At 44.9% G+C, this 17,580-nt stretch overlaps 1 protein-coding gene across 1 annotated transcript; it reads left to right on the top strand.

The window, feature by feature from the left end:
• Window positions 1–427: 427 nt before the first annotated feature.
• LOC139542941 (zinc-binding protein A33-like) lies at window positions 428–17,097 on the top strand. The gene is made up of 6 exons (XM_071348958.1): window positions 428–1,109; window positions 1,235–1,330; window positions 1,450–1,680; window positions 1,818–1,840; window positions 13,908–14,026; window positions 16,195–17,097. Exons 1-6 carry the CDS (start codon window positions 705–707, stop codon window positions 16,740–16,742), a joined length of 1,422 nt encoding a protein of 473 aa, XP_071205059.1. The 5' UTR covers window positions 428–704; the 3' UTR covers window positions 16,743–17,097.
• The last annotated feature ends 483 nt before the right edge of the window (window positions 17,098–17,580 follow it).

The following is a 17,580-nucleotide window of genomic DNA, read 5'->3' as shown; positions in this document are numbered from 1 at the left end:
TTTGAATAATGTGGATAAAACAGGTATACTTTATACTGACATTTCTGACCAGTTTCCAATATTCCACTTCTCGTGGCAGCTGGAAATGAACAGGAGGGAATGGAGAATATTTAACAAAAGTAATTCTGTGACAATAAGACCAATAAGAAATAGACTTCCAATCTTCTCTGCCAATAACAGCTAGTTTACATTTTTCCCATCCCACTCAGACCACTCCCAGACAATTATTGCATGAAATTTTTATGTTTGCTAAGAAGCTATGTTTGTATCTTTTTAAAATCCTTACACAGAAATTATTTGATATTGAGATAAAAACGGCTGCATTGTATCTTAAAAATGTAGTTCTATTTAACCAAACACTGACAGCAAGTGGAAGTGTCCTGCACAGACTCAAGCTGATATAAATGACAACTCAGCAGAGAGCTCCACCCCTTACTGACCTGTTTAGCAGGAAGGAGCAAAGCTCACAACAGAACAACGCTGTAACTTTCATCATTCTGCTAAAATGATATATCTCTCATAGAAGGACCAGTAATCTTTGTAAACAATCAAGAATCAAAACAACATTTGAAGACTGAGGAACACCGGCAGGAAAACACAGATTTCTAAGTTCAGAAGAGTTTCAAAAGTAAACCTTCATCAAAAAAGTTGTCAAAAGTTCAACTAAATCTTAATTACAGAGATAAGCAGATAAACAGTGAGACATGGCCTCTAAAGCTTCTCTCTCCGAGAATAATTTCTCCTGTCCTGTGTGTCGTAACATCTTCAAGGATCCTGTGGTCCTGTTGTGTAGCCACAGCTTCTGTAAAGCTTGTCTGGAGGAATACTGGAAAGAGAAGACATCTCGACAATGTCCAGTCTGCAGAAAAAAATCATCACTGGAATTCCCCCCCTGTAACCTGGTTTTAAAGAACCTGTGTGAGGCCTACTTACAGGATAGAAGTCAGAGATCTTCAGCAGTGCCTGAGGTGCTCTGCAGTCAGCACAGTGAGAAACTCAAGCTCTTCTGTCTGGAGGATAAACAGCCCATCTGTTTGGTGTGTCAAACTTCAAAAAAGCATAAAAGCCATGACTGCTGCCCAATAGATGAAGCTGTACTGGATCATAAGGTAGGAGATGTATTTAACACTACTTGACTTACAAGATGTACATATAGTCACATGTGAATTAAGATCTGTGTGCCAATCCACTCATTTTACACACAGCACCTCTTTATAATGTTGTTTCATTCCAGGAGGAACTCAAGACTGCACTGGAGCCCTTAAAAGAGAAGTTGAAGGTCTTTAGAGAAGTTAAACTGACCTATGATCAAACAGCAGTACACATCAATGTAAGAATACAGAGTGAAGCTGAGATACAATGAAACTGTAAAGATGAATCATAACCCTGTGGAATTACAGATGCTCAATTATTGATGATATCTTTGACATTCCTCTCTGCTGTGTCCAGAGTCAGGCCCAGCACACAGAGAGGCTGATTAAGACAGGGTTTAAGAAGCTTCATCAGTTTCTACATCAAGAAGAGAGAGCCAGGATAGCTGCACTGAAGGAAGAAGAGGAGCAGAAGAGTCTGATGATGAAGAAGAAGATTGATGAGATGAGCAGAGAGATATCATCACTGTCAGACACAATCAGAACCATAGAGGAAGAGCTGGGCGCTGAGGACATCTCATTCCTGCAGGTAAGGACTAATCTACCTCTGATAAATCAACGGCCCTATCAGTTATGAAATAAATATTGTAGTAATCAATTGATATGTTTTAGATTGATTTGCTATGATTAATACATCTTTAAATGTGTTATTTTGTTTCCCTACAGAACTACAAGGATACAGTGAAAAGGTAAGGGGACTTTATTATGTCTCTCTCTTCTCTGCGGTTCTGTACCCAACCCCACACTAGTGTAACCCTTCATTCATGTTGTAGGTATTGAACACTATTTCCACCACCAAAACACAACTGAAAACTATTACTTGTAGTTTATTGTCTCATGGACCAGGAGATGCAGCCAATCAGTCATGAAGATTCATTTTGGTGTTTATTTTACTCCTCCCTCTCCCGACACGAGCAGGTGTCCCTGGCACTACTATAACTTTCAAAATGAAGTCCCCATGGTACAAAATAACAGTGCCTCAATACGTTATGCCAAAATAAAAATCATAACAAAACTAGGGCTAGAGTTGTACTCTCTAGAAAAGGAAACGTCCTCATTTCAATGAGAACTTGAGAACACCCTGTCAACCTGACAAAAAAACACAGTAGTCGGGCTGAGCCTAATCATTCTAAGTATTAAAGTCCTATTACTTGGAAGGCTTTTTAACTGTACGGAAACACCTTGTTGTGGCAGAAGCCTGTACTACAGGAGATGGCCCGTTTGGTTCAGCATCGTGTGCAGGGTTAGGGTGACCCTGGGTGGGTGGAGGTAGTGAAGGCATTGCTTGATCCCCAATTTTGCCTGATTCCCAGCGGCAGGGGCCGGGGCATGGACAAGCACACGGAAAGGGATCAAGTCTGGCACACAGGATGGTGGGCGGTAAGGCAGAGTCCTGGACAATAAGATTGGAGTGGGTCTATGTCTCACTGGCCTGAGGTGACACTGGGGGATTGTCAGGGGAGTCAGACAAATCACTGTTGCATGGCTTAAGGCGATTGTGATGAACCACCCATCTCCTTGCATTCACCTTCCTGGGGTCTTTGATTTCATCCACCCCTGTGCTCCCATCCTTGTCCATCCTCTTCAGCAACTTGTATGGACCCTTCCATCTGTGTGCGAGTTTGTTTATGCGCTGGAATGAGTCATCCAAGGGAACCAGGTCCCGTTCCTTGTATGGGCAGAACACCACTTTTCAATTATAATTATGTTTCTGTTGCAGTTTAGCCATTGCAGACTGCTGGTTCGCCTCCTTGGGGGCCTATGTGAGTTATGTGGTCAGGTCCTGGGCATAACCAGTGGGTGTGGTGGGGGCTGTTGGTGTGATAGAGGAGTTACAGTTAAACAGGACATCCACTGGCAGACAAGGGTCTCTGCCATGAGCTTGAAAGTAAGGGTTGAAGCCTGTACTCGAGTGCACACTTGAATTCTAGGCCAGCTCCACCTGAGGGATATTTTTGTCCCATTCCCCACCGTCCTGACTGATGTCCTGTGCAAGCTGGTCCTTCAGGGTCCGGTTCTCCCTCTCTACCATGCCTTCGCACTGAGCATGATATGGGGATGTGCGTGTTTTTTCAGTGCCCAGTACTTTAAAATATTTTTTTTACGAGGTCTGACTCGAATTCTCGGCCTTCATCAGTACGAATGTCCAGAAATTCCATGCTGGCGTATGTAGTCTTCAATGATTCAATGAGCTACACTAGTGGCACGCTGGTCTTTAAGGAGGGTAAAGATTAACATAGCGTGTGAAATAGTTCATTACAACTAACACATATCTATTGCCTTGGGAGGTGACGGGCAACTCAGTGATGTCAGCTGCAACCTTCTGGAATGGCCGCTCAGCATTGATGGACTGCAGCGGGAGTTGGGGAGCTGCGGGTCTGACATGGGAGACTGTTAGCAACATTTTTGTGAATGTCACGAGACATATAGTGTCAAAAACACAGTTTACGAGCTCTCAGCAAAGTACGTTCAGCAATTAAATGTCCACAGAACACATTTCCATTAATAAAAGTCTGTGCTTTCGGGATGAGTGCCTCTGGAAGCAGTGGCATGAATCAAATAAAATCAAACTTTATTTGTCACATCGCCGAATACAAGTGTAGACTTTACAGTGAAATGCTTACTTACAAGCCCATAACCAGCAGTGCAGTTCAAGAAGAGTTAACAAAATATTACCAAGTACACTAAAATAAAAAGTAATTATAAAAAGTAACACAATAAGAATAACAATAACGAGGCTATATACAGGGGGGACTGAGTCAGTGTGTGGGGGTACAGGCTAGTTTGTTAATTTGTACATGTAGCTGGGGATGAAGTGACTATGCATAGATAATAAACAGCGAGTAGCAGCAGTGTACAAAAGGGAGGGGGTGTCAATGTAAATTGTCCGGTGGCAATTTTATTAATTATTCAGCGGTCTTATGGCTTGCGGGGTAGAAGCTGTTGAGGAGCCTTTTGGTCCTAGACTTGGTGCTCCAGTACCGCTTGCCATGCAGTAGCAGATAAACAGTCTATAACTTGGGTGACTGGAGTGTCTGACAATTTTATGGGCTTTCCTCTGACACCGCTTATTATATAGGCCCTGGATGGCAGGAAGCTAGGCCCCAGTGATGTACTGGGCCGTTCGCACTACCCTCTGTAGCGCCTTATGGTCAGATGCCGAGCAGTTGCCATGCCAGGCAGTGTTTCAACCGGTCAGGATGCTCTCGATGGTGCAGCTGTAGAATCTTTAGAGGATCTGGGGACCCATGTCAAATCTTTTCAGTCTCCTGAGGGGTAAAAGGTTTTGTCGTGCCCTCTTCACAACTCTTGGTATGTTTGGACCATGATAGTTCGTTGGTGATGTGGACACCGAGGAACTTGAAACTCTGAACCCGCTCCTCTACAGACCCGTTGATGTTAATGGGGGCCTGTTCGGTCCACCTTTTCCTGTAGTCCATGATCCGCTCCTTTGTCTTGCTCACATTGAGGGAGAGGTTGTTGTCCTGGCACCACACTGTCAGTTCTCTGACCTCCTCCCTATAGGCGTCTCATCGTTTTCGGTGATCAGGCCTACCACTGTTGTGTCGTCATCAAACGTAATGATGGTGTTGGAGTCGTGTATGACCACATAGTCATGGGTGAACAGGGAATACAGGAGGGGAATAAGTACACACCCCTGAGGGGCCCCAGTGTTAAGGATCAGCGTGGCAGACATGATGTTGCCTACTCTTACCATCTGGGGGCGGCCCATCAGGAGGTCCAGGATCCAGTTGCAGAGGGAGGTGTTTAGTTCCAGAGTCCTTAGCTTAGTGATGAGCTTCGTGGGCACTATGGTGTTGAACGCTGAGCTGTAGTCAATGAACAGCATTCTCACATAGGTGTTCATTTTGTCCAGGTGAGAAAGGGCAGTGTGGAGTGTGATTGAGATTGCGTCATCTGTGGATCTGTTGGGCCGGTATTTGAATTGGAGTGGGTCTAGGGTGTTCGGGAAGATGCGGTTGATGTGAGCCATGTCCAGCCTTTCAAAGTACTTCATGGCTACCAACGTGAGTGCTACGGGGCTGTAATCATTTAGGCAGGTTACTTTCACTTCCTTGGGCACAGGGACTATGGTGGTCTGCTTGAAACATGTGAGTGAGCTCATCTGTGAATGATCCAGGCGAACCAAAAACAATTGTCAAAGGAAGCCAGTTTGGATTTGACTTCAAACCAATCAAATCACATAAGATGCCAAATGTCACTGACAGAAAACTTGTTGCATCTCATTGTGTAGTTGTCCTCCGGTGGCTAGCTAGCTAGTTCAAATTGGCCCTTTCTTAAATTAGTCATGGATGGAGATAGGGATTTGGACTTGTGATTTTACTTAAATCTCTGTACTGGCCAATGATTATAACAACGTTTCTGATCCAACCAAAAATGCATACATTGTGCTCCTGGCTGAGAGGATGAAAGTTCAATATTTAGCTAGATGTAGAAGGCTAATGTTAACTAGCTGGCCTGGCGCATCGTTGCCAATTAATGGAAGTTAGGATAGCGAGCAAAAGTTTTAGACAGGTAGCCTAGGACAACAAAAACTAAAAGTGTGTACTGTATGACAGAGTCATAGACTGTTCAGGCAACATGAGAGAGGATGGCGGCATTGGCGTTTCTCTACAAGTAGGGTGAGTCAACATTGTTTTGTCTACTTGCACGCACAGACACACACACACACACAGAGAAATCAGTACCAACCCATCATATTTAGCTTAGGTTGATTGGACTAAATCGTTTTTTGGTATCATTTAGTTGTCACTGTATTAGAATAAGCATTAGATGATGTTACGCCATCCAAGATGGCGTAGCAGTAGGACGTGTCTTTGTCTTGTCTTGTCTTGTCTTGTTCGTATATTTTTCGTATACATTTCGTATATATTTTAATTTCACTTTCCGTCTAGGAACTGAATATACATTCCTACATTCCGCCTCACCCAATGTGGTACGGACCTGCTATTTTTTTTTATACTTTAGAACCGTAACCCCAATCAGAAGCTAGCCAGATAACTAGCTACTAGCTAGTAGTCAGTTAGCCACTGCTGCGGTCTTCGCCCTTAACTCGGACACAGCCAGCTTCAATACCGGGCCAATACCTGCCAGTCTGCAAGCGCGATATCAACCCAGAGCATATAGGACTGCTTTTTCTCTACCACATCACCGGATTCCTGACGCAAGCTCTGGACAATTACACCGTATCATCACAGCTAGCTAGCTGCAACCGAGTGGCTACTACTGGCTAACACCTCTGTCCCGAAGCAAGCACCAGTTAGCCTTGAGCTAGCCTCGAGCTAGGCCCATCTGCCGGCTAGCCGAAGAGGTCTACCAGCGAATTCTTGGGCTACAATACCTCTTTTGCCAATTGGACTGGACCTTTTTTTGCCGAAACAGAGCCCTGCCAATCCATCACAACTGGTCTAAATCAGCTACAAGCTAATTTAGCCATTTTTTTGCCGCTGCTAGTAGCTTTTACCTTCTGCACAGACACCAGCCCTGTTATTAGCCTGGATATTACTCACCAATTTACCAGCATCGGACTGTCTCTCGACAACAACGCCGGATTCCTGCCGTAATCCCTGAGCCACTACTTCTGATCCTCACAGCTAGCTTGCAGCTAGCGCAGCTAGCGCCACTGCCACGAAGCTAGCACCAGTTAGCAAACACAATTCTACGATTCACAACCTCTCTTTCACCATCCGGCTTGGATTCTCTGTCGACACGACCACGTCTGAGCAGACCCCCTCCGTCTGAGCAGACCACCCCCCGGGCTACTAACTTTAAACGCCGCGTGCTAGCTTAGTGGAGGCCTCCCTGCTCCATCTACGGCTGCCCCCTGGACACTATGATCACTTGGCTACATAGCTGATGCATGCTTGACTGTCCATTAATTCACGGTACTCCATTCTGTTTATTTGTGTTTTATCTGTCGGCTCTGTGCTTTAACTCAGGATCTGTGTGTAGTTAATCCGACCCTCTCTGCCTAGTCGTCGCCATTTTTACCTGTTGTTGCTGTGTTAGACTAGCACCCTGTTATTGCTGCTGTTATCTTACCTGTTGTTTTAGCTAGCTCTCCCAATCAAGACCTGCAATCACTTTATGCCTTATTGTATGTCTCTCTCAAATATCAATATGCCTTGCATACTGTTGTTCAGGCTAGTTATCATTATCATTGTTTTGGTTTGCAATGGACCCTGTAGTTCCACTCTCCGTACCTCTGTTACCTCCTTTGTCCCACCCCCCACACATGCGGTGACCTCACCCATTGAGACCAGCATGTCCAGAGATACAACCTCTCTTATCATCACCCAGTGCCTGGGCTTGCCTCCGCTGTACCCGCGCCCCACCATACCCTTGTCTGCACATTATGCCCAGAATCTATTCTACCACGCCCATAAATCTGCTCCTTTTATTCTTTGTCCCCAACGCTCTAGGCGACCAGTTTTGATAGCCTTTAGCCGCACCCTCATCCTACTACTCCTCTGTTCCTCGGGTGATGTGGAGGTAAACCCAGGCCCTGCATGTCCCCAGTCACCCTCATTTGTTGACTTCTGTGATCGAAAAAGCCTTGGCCTCATGCATGTCAACATCAGAAGCCTCCTCCCTAAGTTTGCCTTACTCACCGCTTTAGCACACTCTGCCAATCCTGATGTCCTTGCCGTGTCCGAATCCTGGCTTAGGAAGGCCACCAAAAATTCTGAGATTTCCATACCCAACTATAACACTTTCCGTCAAGATAGAACTGCCAAAGGGGGAGGAGTTGCAATCTACTGCAGAGATAGCCTGCAAAGTTCTGTCATACTTTCCAGGTCTATGCCCAAACAGTTCGAAATTCTAATTTTAAAAATTAATCTCTCCAGAAATAAGTCTCTCACTGTTGCCGCCTGCTACCGACCCCCCTCAGCTCCCAGCTGTGCCCTGGACACCATCTGTGAATTGATCGCTCCCCATCTAGCTTCAGAGTTTGTTCTGTTAGGTGACCTAAACTGGGATATGCTTAACACCCCGGCAGTCCTACAATCCAAGCTTGATGCCCTCAATCTCACACAAATCATCAAGGAACCCACCAGGTACAACCCTAAATCCGTAAACATGGGCACCCTAATAGACATTATCCTGACCAACCTCTGCTGTCTTCAATCAAGATCTCAGCGATCACTGCCTCATTGCCTGTATCCGCCACGGGTCCGCGGTCAAACGACCACCCCTCATCACTGTCAAACGCTCCCTAAAACACTTCTGCGAGCAGGCCTTTCTAATCGACCTGGCCCGGGTACCCTGGAAGGATATTGACCTCATCCCGTCAGTTGAGGATGCCTGGTCATTCTTTAAATGTTACTTCCTCACCATATTAGACAAGCATGCTCCGTTCAAAAAATGCAGAACCAAGAACAGATATAGCCCTTGGTTCACTCCAGACCTGACTGCCCTCGACCAGCACAAAAACATCCTGTGGCGAACTGCAACAGCATCGAAGAGCCCCCGCGATATGCAACTGTTCAGGGAAGTCAGGAACCAATACACGCAGTCAGTCAGGAAAGCAAAGGCCAGCTTTTTCAAGCAGAAATTCGCATCCTGTAGCTCTAACTCCAAAAAGTTCTGGGATACTGTAAAGTCCATGGAGAACAAGAGCACCTCCTCCCAGCTGCCCACTGCACTGAGGCTAGGTAACACGGTCACCACCGATAAATCCGTGATAATCGAAGACTTCAACAAGCATTTCTCAATGGCTGGCCATGCCTTCCTCCTGGCGACTCCAACCTTGGCCAACAGCCCCGCCCCCCCCCGCTGCTACTCGCCCAAGCCTCCCCAGCTTCTCCTTTACCCAAATCCAGATAGCAGATGTTCTGAAAGAGCTGGAAAACCTGGACCCATACAAATCAGCTGGGCTTGACAATCTGGACCCCCTATTTCTGAAACTGTCCGCCGCCATTGTCGCACCCCCTATTACCAGCCTGTTCAACCTCTCCTTCGTATCATCTGAGATCCCCAAGGATTGGAAAGCTGCCGCGGTCATCCCCCTCTTCAAAGGGGGAGACACCCTGGACCCAAACTGTTACAGACCTATATCCATCCTGCCCTGCCTATCTAAGGTCTTCGAAAGCCAAGTCAACAAACAGATCACTGACCATCTCGAATCCCACCGTACCTTCTCCGCTGTGCAATCCGGTTTCCGAGCCGGTCACGGGTGCACCTCAGCCACGCTCAAGGTACTAAACGATATCATAACCGCCATCGATAAAAGACATTACTGTGCAGCCGTCTTCATCGACCTGGCCAAGGCTTTCGACTCTGTCAATCACCATATTCTTATCGGCAGACTCAGTAGCCTCGGTTTTTCTAATGACTGCCTTGCCTGGTTCACCAACTACTTTGCAGACAGAGTTCAGTGTGTCAAATCGGAGGGCATGTTGTCCGGTCCTCTGGCAGTCTCTATGGGGGTACCACAGGGTTCAATTCTCGGGCCGACTCTTTTCTCTGTATACATCAATGATGTTGCTCTTGCTGCGGGCGATTCCCTGATCCACCTCTACGCAGACGACACCATTCTATATACTTCCGGCCCTTCCTTGGACACTGTGCTATCTAACCTCCAAACGAGCTTCAATGCCATACAACACTCCTTCCGTGGCCTCCAACTGCTCTTAAACGCTAGTAAAACCAAATGCATGCTTTTCAACCGTTCGCTGCCTGCACCCGCACGCCCGACTAGCATCACCACCCTGGACGGTTCCGACCTAGAATATGTGGACATCTATAAGTACCTAGGTGTCTGGCTAGACTGCAAACTCTCCTTCCAGACTCATATCAAACATCTCCAATCCAAAATCAAATCAAGAATCGGCTTTCTATTCCGCAACAAAGCCTCCTTCACTCACGCCGCCAAACTTACCCTAGTAAAACTGACTATCCTACCGATCCTCGACTTCGGCGATGTCATCTACAAAATAGCTTCCAACACTCTACTCAGCAAACTGGATGCAGTTTATCACAGTGCCATTCGTTTTGTTACTAAAGCACCTTATACGACCCACCACTGCGACCTGTATGCCCTAGTCGGCTGGCCCTCGCTACATGTTCGGCGTCAGACCCACTGGCTCCAGGTCATCTACAAGGCTATGCTAGGTAAAGTGCCGCCTTATCTCAGTTCACTGGTCACGATGGCTACACCCACCCGCAGCACGCGCTCCAGCAGGTGTATCTCACTGATCATCCCTAAAGCTAAAACCTAATTTGGACGCCTTTCCTTCCAGTTCTCTGCTGCCTGCGACTGGAACGAATTGCAAAAATCTCTGAAGTTGGAGACTTTTATCTCCCTCAACAACTTTAAAAATCTGCTATCCGAGCAGCTAACCGATCGCTGCAGCTGTACATAGTCCATCTGTAAACTACCCACCCAATTTACCTACCTCACCCCCCCATACTGCTTTTATTTATTTACTTTTCTGCTCTTTTGCACACCAGTATCTCTTCTTGCACATGATCATCTGATGATTTATCACTCCAGTGTTAATCTGCTAAATTGTAATTATTCGATTTATTGCCTACCTCATGCCTTTTGCACACATTGTATATAGATTCTCTTTTTTTTCTACCATGTTACTGACTTGTTTATTGTTTACTCCATGTGTAACTCTGTGTTGTCTGTTCACACTGCTATGCTTTATCTTGGCCAGGTCGCAGTTGCAAATGAGAACTTGTTCTCAACTAGCCTACCTGGTTAAATAAAGGTGAAATAAAATAAATAAATAAATAAAAAATGTTGAAATGTTGAATTTAAAATGGTGCTGAAATAGTGGAGGCAGCGCCTGTTTTCTTGTCGACTTGTGGTAGCTCTAAATCAATAGTTGTTTAGTAGATTCCTTTCCTTCTGATGATGAGAGGGTGTGACTGTGGTATGCTATGACACACTTCCAGTTCTTGCCTTGGCAATGTGCAAGAGTAGGAACGGCGCTGAACAATGAGTGTGCCACAATGGGAGAGGTGTTAGACCTTTATTTAACTAGGCAAGTAAGTTCAAAACAAATTCTTATTTACAATGACGGCCTACACTGGCCAAACCTGGACGACGCTGGGCCAAATGTGCCCCGCCCTATGGGACTCCCAATCACGGCTTGTTGTGATACAGCCTGGATTCGAACCAGGGTGTCTGTAGTGACAACTCTAGCACTGAGATGCAGTTCCTTAGACCGCTGTGCCACTCGGGAGCATTCAATGGAGCCACAAAGGCATCAAACGTTCTTAATTCTTAAGGCTAGGGGGCAGTATCCTGAATTTACACCTGACTGAAGTGCCCAAAGTAAACTGCCTGTTACTCAAGCTCAGAAGCCAGGATATGCATAGCATTGGATAGAAAATACTTTGACGTTTCTAAAACTGTTAAAATAATGTCTGTGGCTGTAACAGAATTGATATGGCAGGCGAAAGTCCGAAGAAAATCCGAACAGAATTATAAATTTTTTTCAGCTCCCAAGCTCTTATTATGTAAACCTATTGTTTGTATGGGTGTCCGTCACCCAGATTGCAATTCCTATGGCTTCCAATAGATGTCAACAGTCTTTATTCAAGGTTTCAGGCTCCTATTTTGAAAAACAAACAAGTATTTGGAGGGTAAGGTTACCACCTGGAGCAAATCAGTCTTTCGGCGCGCGAAGGAGAGTGCGTGCGCTTACGAATTTGGCTTTCATATTGAACATACTACATTGAACACATTTTAGAGTACCTGAGGATCGAATGGAAACATCGTTTGACTTGTTTGGACAAAGTTTAGTGGTAGCTTTTTGGACTCCTTTGTCTGCATGTTGAACAAGTGGTTTACTGAAGTCAATGGCGCCAACTAAACAGACTTTTTGGGTTATAAAGAAGGATTTTATCGAACAAAACGACCATTCATGTTGTAGCTGGGACCCTTGGGATTGCAAACAGAGGAAGATCTTCAAAGGTAAGTGATTTATTTTATCGCTATTTGTGATTTTGTGAAGCCTGTGCTGGTTGAAAAATATGTTGTGGGGCGCCGTCCTCAGACGATCGCATGGTATGCTTTCGCCCTAAAGCCTTTTTGAAATCTGACAACGCAGTTAGATTAACAAGAAGTTAAGATTTTAAATTATATAAGACACTTGTATGTTCATGAATATTTATTTAAATTACACGCCAATTTCACCAGATGTTGTCAGCTTCGATCCCGCTAGAGGGACACCTAGCCCCAAGAGGTTTTGATAACACACTTTCTGTAGTAGGAGCACAAGCCTGTAAAGGCTCTCACTTCAGTAGTCATTCTAGGTTTGTGCCAGTCCCTGACCTTGTCCAGGTTCTTCGAGTCGGGCTGTAGGCCATCACTGGATATGACTTGGGTGCAAGCAAGATGACACTTGGCTTGAGATTCAATCCAGACTTTTGAGAACAGATAAACACCTCTTTGAGAGTCTGTAGGTGTTCCATGAAGGTCCTGTTGAACACCAACACATCATCAAGGTAGATGAGACACACTTTCCATTATAGGCCACAAAGTACAAGCTCCTTTAATCTCTCAAAAGTGGGAGAAGCATTTATGAGGTCCATCAGCATGACCTTAAAATGGTACAAGGAGCTGCCAGGTGTGAAGGCAGTTCTCTCTCTGTCTTCCTAAGCTAGTTCAACCTGCCAGTAAACACTAGATAAGTCCATTGTACTGAACCACCACACACTTGACAAGCTGTCCAAAGCATCTTATGTCCGTGGCAGGGGATATGCATCTCGCACTGTCACTGCATTCAGCTTCCAAAAATCAATGCAAAATCTGCTCTCCTGCTCTCTCTTCTGAACTAACAGCTTCTCAACTTGCCTGTCCAGGTCTTTCCTCACCTTGGGCTTAGTCCTATATGCATGTTGTCAGAAGGTCAGGGAGTCTCCTGTGTTGATAGTGTGTCTGATGAGATCTGTGTGTCCATAGTCCTGCTCATGAGCACTGAAGACATCAGAGTATTTGTGCACCAAGTTGGAGAACTTGGCGCTGCTCACTGGTGATTAATGGAGGTCAGGTTTTGGGAGACCCTGTCGTTGTGTCTGCAGATTGCAGTAAAACAATCTCAACTACAGTGTATTCCTCACCTCCCTGACTGACGAGAATGGAACTAGCATGGTGTCACTTGGGATATGACTGTCAATTTTGGTTGGCTTCATTACACGGATGAATTTGACACCTTTCCTGACTGGGGATACAGTGCGTGACACATACAGATCTGGGAAGTTGCTAACGTCAGGTTCAAGTAGCCCTACCTAGTTGGAGGACTTTGACGGAGGCTCAGTTGGGGGTCCCTGATAATGTTGTCTGGGACAGGGCTGGGATGCACAGGGGATCAAAAGTAACAGCACTGCATCTGAGTGGGGCACTGTGTCTAGAACAAAGCAAGGGCACAGTCCAATTACACTAGTCTGTAACCCTTATTTCTTGTTGTTGGTATTTAACACTTTCTCCACCAGAGGACTTGTGGGTTCAGCAGAAAAAAATAAAACACGGGTTATAACTGAAAACTATTACTTGTGGTGTAATGTCTACTGGACCAGGAGATGCAGTCATGAAAATTCACTCTGGTCTTTTTTTCCTCCACCCTCTCCCGACACGAGCAGGTGCCCCTGGGAATACTATTGCTTTCAAAATAAAAGTCCCCATGGTACAAAATAACAGTGCCTCAATACATTACGACATCATGAAAGTCATAACAAAAGTAAGGCCACAGCAACAATGACTCCTGAATGTTCTTCCAGAGCCCAGTGTCCACTGCCAGATCCAGAGAGGGTTTCAGGAGAACTGATATACTTTGCAAAGCACCTGGGCAACCTGCAGTTCAGAGTCTGGGAGAAGATGCAGGGAGGAGTTCAATACAGTGAGTGGTTCTTTTAGATACAGAGCCTTCAAATAGTATTCAGACCCCTTGATTTTACAGCCTTATTATAAAATTTATTAATACATGTTTTTCCTCAGAAATCTACTTACAATACCCCATAATGACAAAGCGGGAAACTGTTTTTTAGAATATTTATAATTTATATGAAATAAAAACAGATACTTTATTTGCATAAGTATTCAGACCCTTTGCTATGAGACTCGAAATTGAGCTCAGGTGCATCCTGTTTCCATTGATCATCCTTGAGATGTTTCTACAACTTAATTGGAGTCCGCCTGTGGTAAATTCAATCGATGTGACATGATTTTGAAAGGCACCCACCTGTCTATAGAAGGTCCAAACGTTGACAGTGCATGTCAGAGCAAAAACAAAGCCATGAGGTCGAAGAAATTGTCTGTTGACCTCCGAGACAGTCGAGGCACAGATCTTGGGAAGGGTACCGAAAGATGTCTGCAGCACTGAAGGTCCCCAAGAACACTGTGGCCTCCCTCACTCTTAAATGGAAGAAGTTTGGAACCACCAAGACTCTTCCTAGAGCTGTCCGCCCGGTCAAACTGAGAAATCAGGGGAGAAGGGCCTTGGTCAGGGAGGTGACCAAGAACCCGATGGTCACTCTGACAGCTTCCAGAGTTCCTATGTGGAGATGGGAGAACCTTCCAGAAGGACAAACATATATGCAGTATTTCACCAATCCGGCCTTTATCGTAGAGTGGCCAGACTGAAGCCACTCCTCAGTAAAAGGCACATGGCAGGAAATTGCCAAAAGGCAGCTAAAGACTCTCAGACCATGAGAAACAAGATTTTCTGGTCTGTTGAAACCAAGATTGAACTCTTTGGCCTGAATGCCAAGCGTCACGTCTAGAGGAACCTGGCACAATCCCTATGGTGAAGCATGGTGGTGGCAGCATCATTCTGTGGGGATGTTTTTCAGCAGCAGGGACTGGGAGACTAGTCCGGATCGAGGCAAAGATGAACGGAGCAAAGTACAGCGAGATCCTTGATGAAAACCTGCTCCAGAGCACTAAGGACCTCAGACTGGGGCGAAGGTTCACCTTCCAACAGGGCAACGACCCTAAGCACACAGCCAAGACAATGCAGGATTGGCTTCGGGTCAAGTCTCTGAATGTCCTTGAGTGGCCCAGCCGAGCCCGTACTTGAACCCGATTGAACATCTCTGTAGAGACCTGAAAATAGCTGTGCAGCAACGCTCCCCATCCAACCTGACAGAGCCTAAGAGGATCTGCAGAGAAGAATGTGAGAAACTCCCCAAAATCTGGTGTGCCAAGCTTGTAGCGTCTTACCCAAGAAGATTCAAGACTGCCAAAGGTGCTTCAACAAAATACAGATTAAAGGATCTGAATACTTATATAAATGAGATATTTATTTTTATTTTTATTTTAAATAAATTGGAAATGTCTAAACCTTTTTTTGCTTCATCGTTATGGGGTATTGTGTGTAGATTGAGGGAATGAAACGATTTAATCAATTTCAGAATGAGGTTGTAACATAACAAAATGTGAAAATAGTCAAGGGGTCTATACTTTCAGAAGGCCCTGTATAACGGGTATTAAACACAGAGTACAAAACATTAAGAACACCTGCTCTTTCCATGATATAGACTGACCAGGTGAATCTAGGTGAAAGCTATGAACCCTTATTGATGTCACTTGTTAAATCCACTTCAATCAGTGTAGATAAAGGGGAGAAGGCAGGTTAAAGAAGGATTTTAAAGCCTTGAGACAGTTGAGACATAGAATGTTTATTTTTGCCGTTCAGAGGGTGGATTGGCAAGACAAAATATTTAAGTGCATTTGAACGGGGTATGGTGTCTAGAACTACAACTCTGCTGGGCTTTTCACGCTCAGCAGTTCCCGTGAGTATCAGAAATGAGTATTAGGAAGGTGTTCTTACTGTTTTGTACTCTGTATATTGGACCACCCCTAAAACTCTCCAATACTAAAAAAAGAAACAGTGAATGATATTTAGAATGACTTACATACTGTACATTTGCTTTGTACGTTTACAGAGGATCTTACAATAAGTAATGTAAACATATATATAACACAAAACATACAACATATCATATACAGTAATGTATTCCCCCTACATTTGAATTAATCTGGTGTGTTTGTGTTCTCTCTGTCCAGCTCCAGTGACTCTGGACCCCAACACTGCCCACCCAGAACTCATCCTGTCTGATGATCTGACCAGTGTGAGACACAGTGATGAGGAACAGCAGCTTCCAGACAACCCAGAGAGATTTGATGAGGATGGAACGGTCCTGGGTTCTGAGGGCTTTAACTCAGGAACACACAGCTGGGACATTGATGTTGGGGAGAATACATTCTGGGACCTGGGTGTGACCACAGAGTCTGTCCAGAGGAAGGGAGACAGTGGATATTGGCATGGATCCTGGGGTGTGTTGTTTGGTGTTGGTAAATATAAAACACATGTACCAAATAAGCCATTCACTCACCTCACAGTGAGACAGAACCCCCAGAGGATCAGAGTGCAGCTAGACTGGGAAGGAGGAAAGCTGTCATTCTCTGACCCTGTCAATAACACACATCTACACACATTCACACACACTTTCACTGAGAGAGTCTTTCCATACATCAGGAATCTCTGTTTTCTCCACCCTCTGAGAGTGTTACCAGGTAAGGTGACTGTATCAGTGGATACTGTCTCTGTCTGAATCAGGGACTAACATGATGTAAAATAGTCAGTAACACCCATTGATGTCTTTCATTGCGATTCTCACAGAGGGAGGACACACTGTGATGGAGAGTATCATTGTTGACTCACCTGTTACTATTATAGAATATAAATGTCACCTGTTGGTTGTTGGGTTTTCTTTTTAACACATTTAGATGTTGTCACTGGTTATGTTAACACTGGCATGTATCCCAATACACTTGGGCTCCCTGAAAAACATTTGCCGTATAGTGTTGTGGCCGTGGACCAAGACTCAGTTAACTAGCCTGTTAACACCAACATGTCTATGGAATGCAACACATTTTCACCCAATAAACATGTTCAATTATTTGGAACTTCTTCCATCTGTGTTTATGGGGTTAAATATCATTTGCACACAGACAGACACACACACATATTGTGGGCGCTTGTTTGGGGAGTTGGTTTGTTGGGGTGGAGTCACCATCTTGCTCTTGGCAGACTGAATGTAAAAGCTAATCCAATGTAGGAGTTTCAGCTGCTGAAGTTGACTGCTTGGCACTTCCATACAGTGGTTGTCCATGGTGCTGAATTGACCAGAGACATAGATAGTCAGAATTCAGCTAACAGTCAAGTCAGATGAGGAGAAACCTTAGATCAGTTTATTTGGTACATTTCATACACCTCGCATTTTTGAAGCATTCAAATCCAGTTATATTTAAACACTCACATCTAGTGAAGTGTCCTGCACAGACTCAAACTGATGTAAATGACAACTCGGCAGAGCTCCACCCTACTCCTGTTTAACAGGAAGGAGAAAAGCTCACAACAGAATAACAATGTAAAATGTGGCTATTCAG

The sequence above is a fragment of the Salvelinus alpinus genome, chromosome 17 (assembly GCF_045679555.1).
Source record: "Salvelinus alpinus chromosome 17, SLU_Salpinus.1, whole genome shotgun sequence".
Classification (NCBI taxonomy): domain Eukaryota; kingdom Metazoa; phylum Chordata; class Actinopteri; order Salmoniformes; family Salmonidae; genus Salvelinus; species Salvelinus alpinus.
The sequence above is the reverse complement of the archived record's forward strand: the minus strand, read 5'-3'. Positions and strand labels throughout refer to the sequence as shown.

Excerpts from the sequence above, each read along its gene's own strand:
- LOC139542941 (XM_071348958.1), top strand. The coding sequence starts at position 705 with ATGGCCTCTAAAGCTTCTCTCTCCGAGAATAATTTCTCCTGTCCTGTG. Across the intron at positions 1,331-1,449 it reads AAACAGCAGTACACATCAAT|AGTCAGGCCCAGCACACAGA; the intron begins GTAAGAATACAG and ends TGCTGTGTCCAG. Across the intron at positions 1,841-13,907 it reads TACAAGGATACAGTGAAAAG|AGCCCAGTGTCCACTGCCAG; the intron begins GTAAGGGGACTT and ends ATGTTCTTCCAG.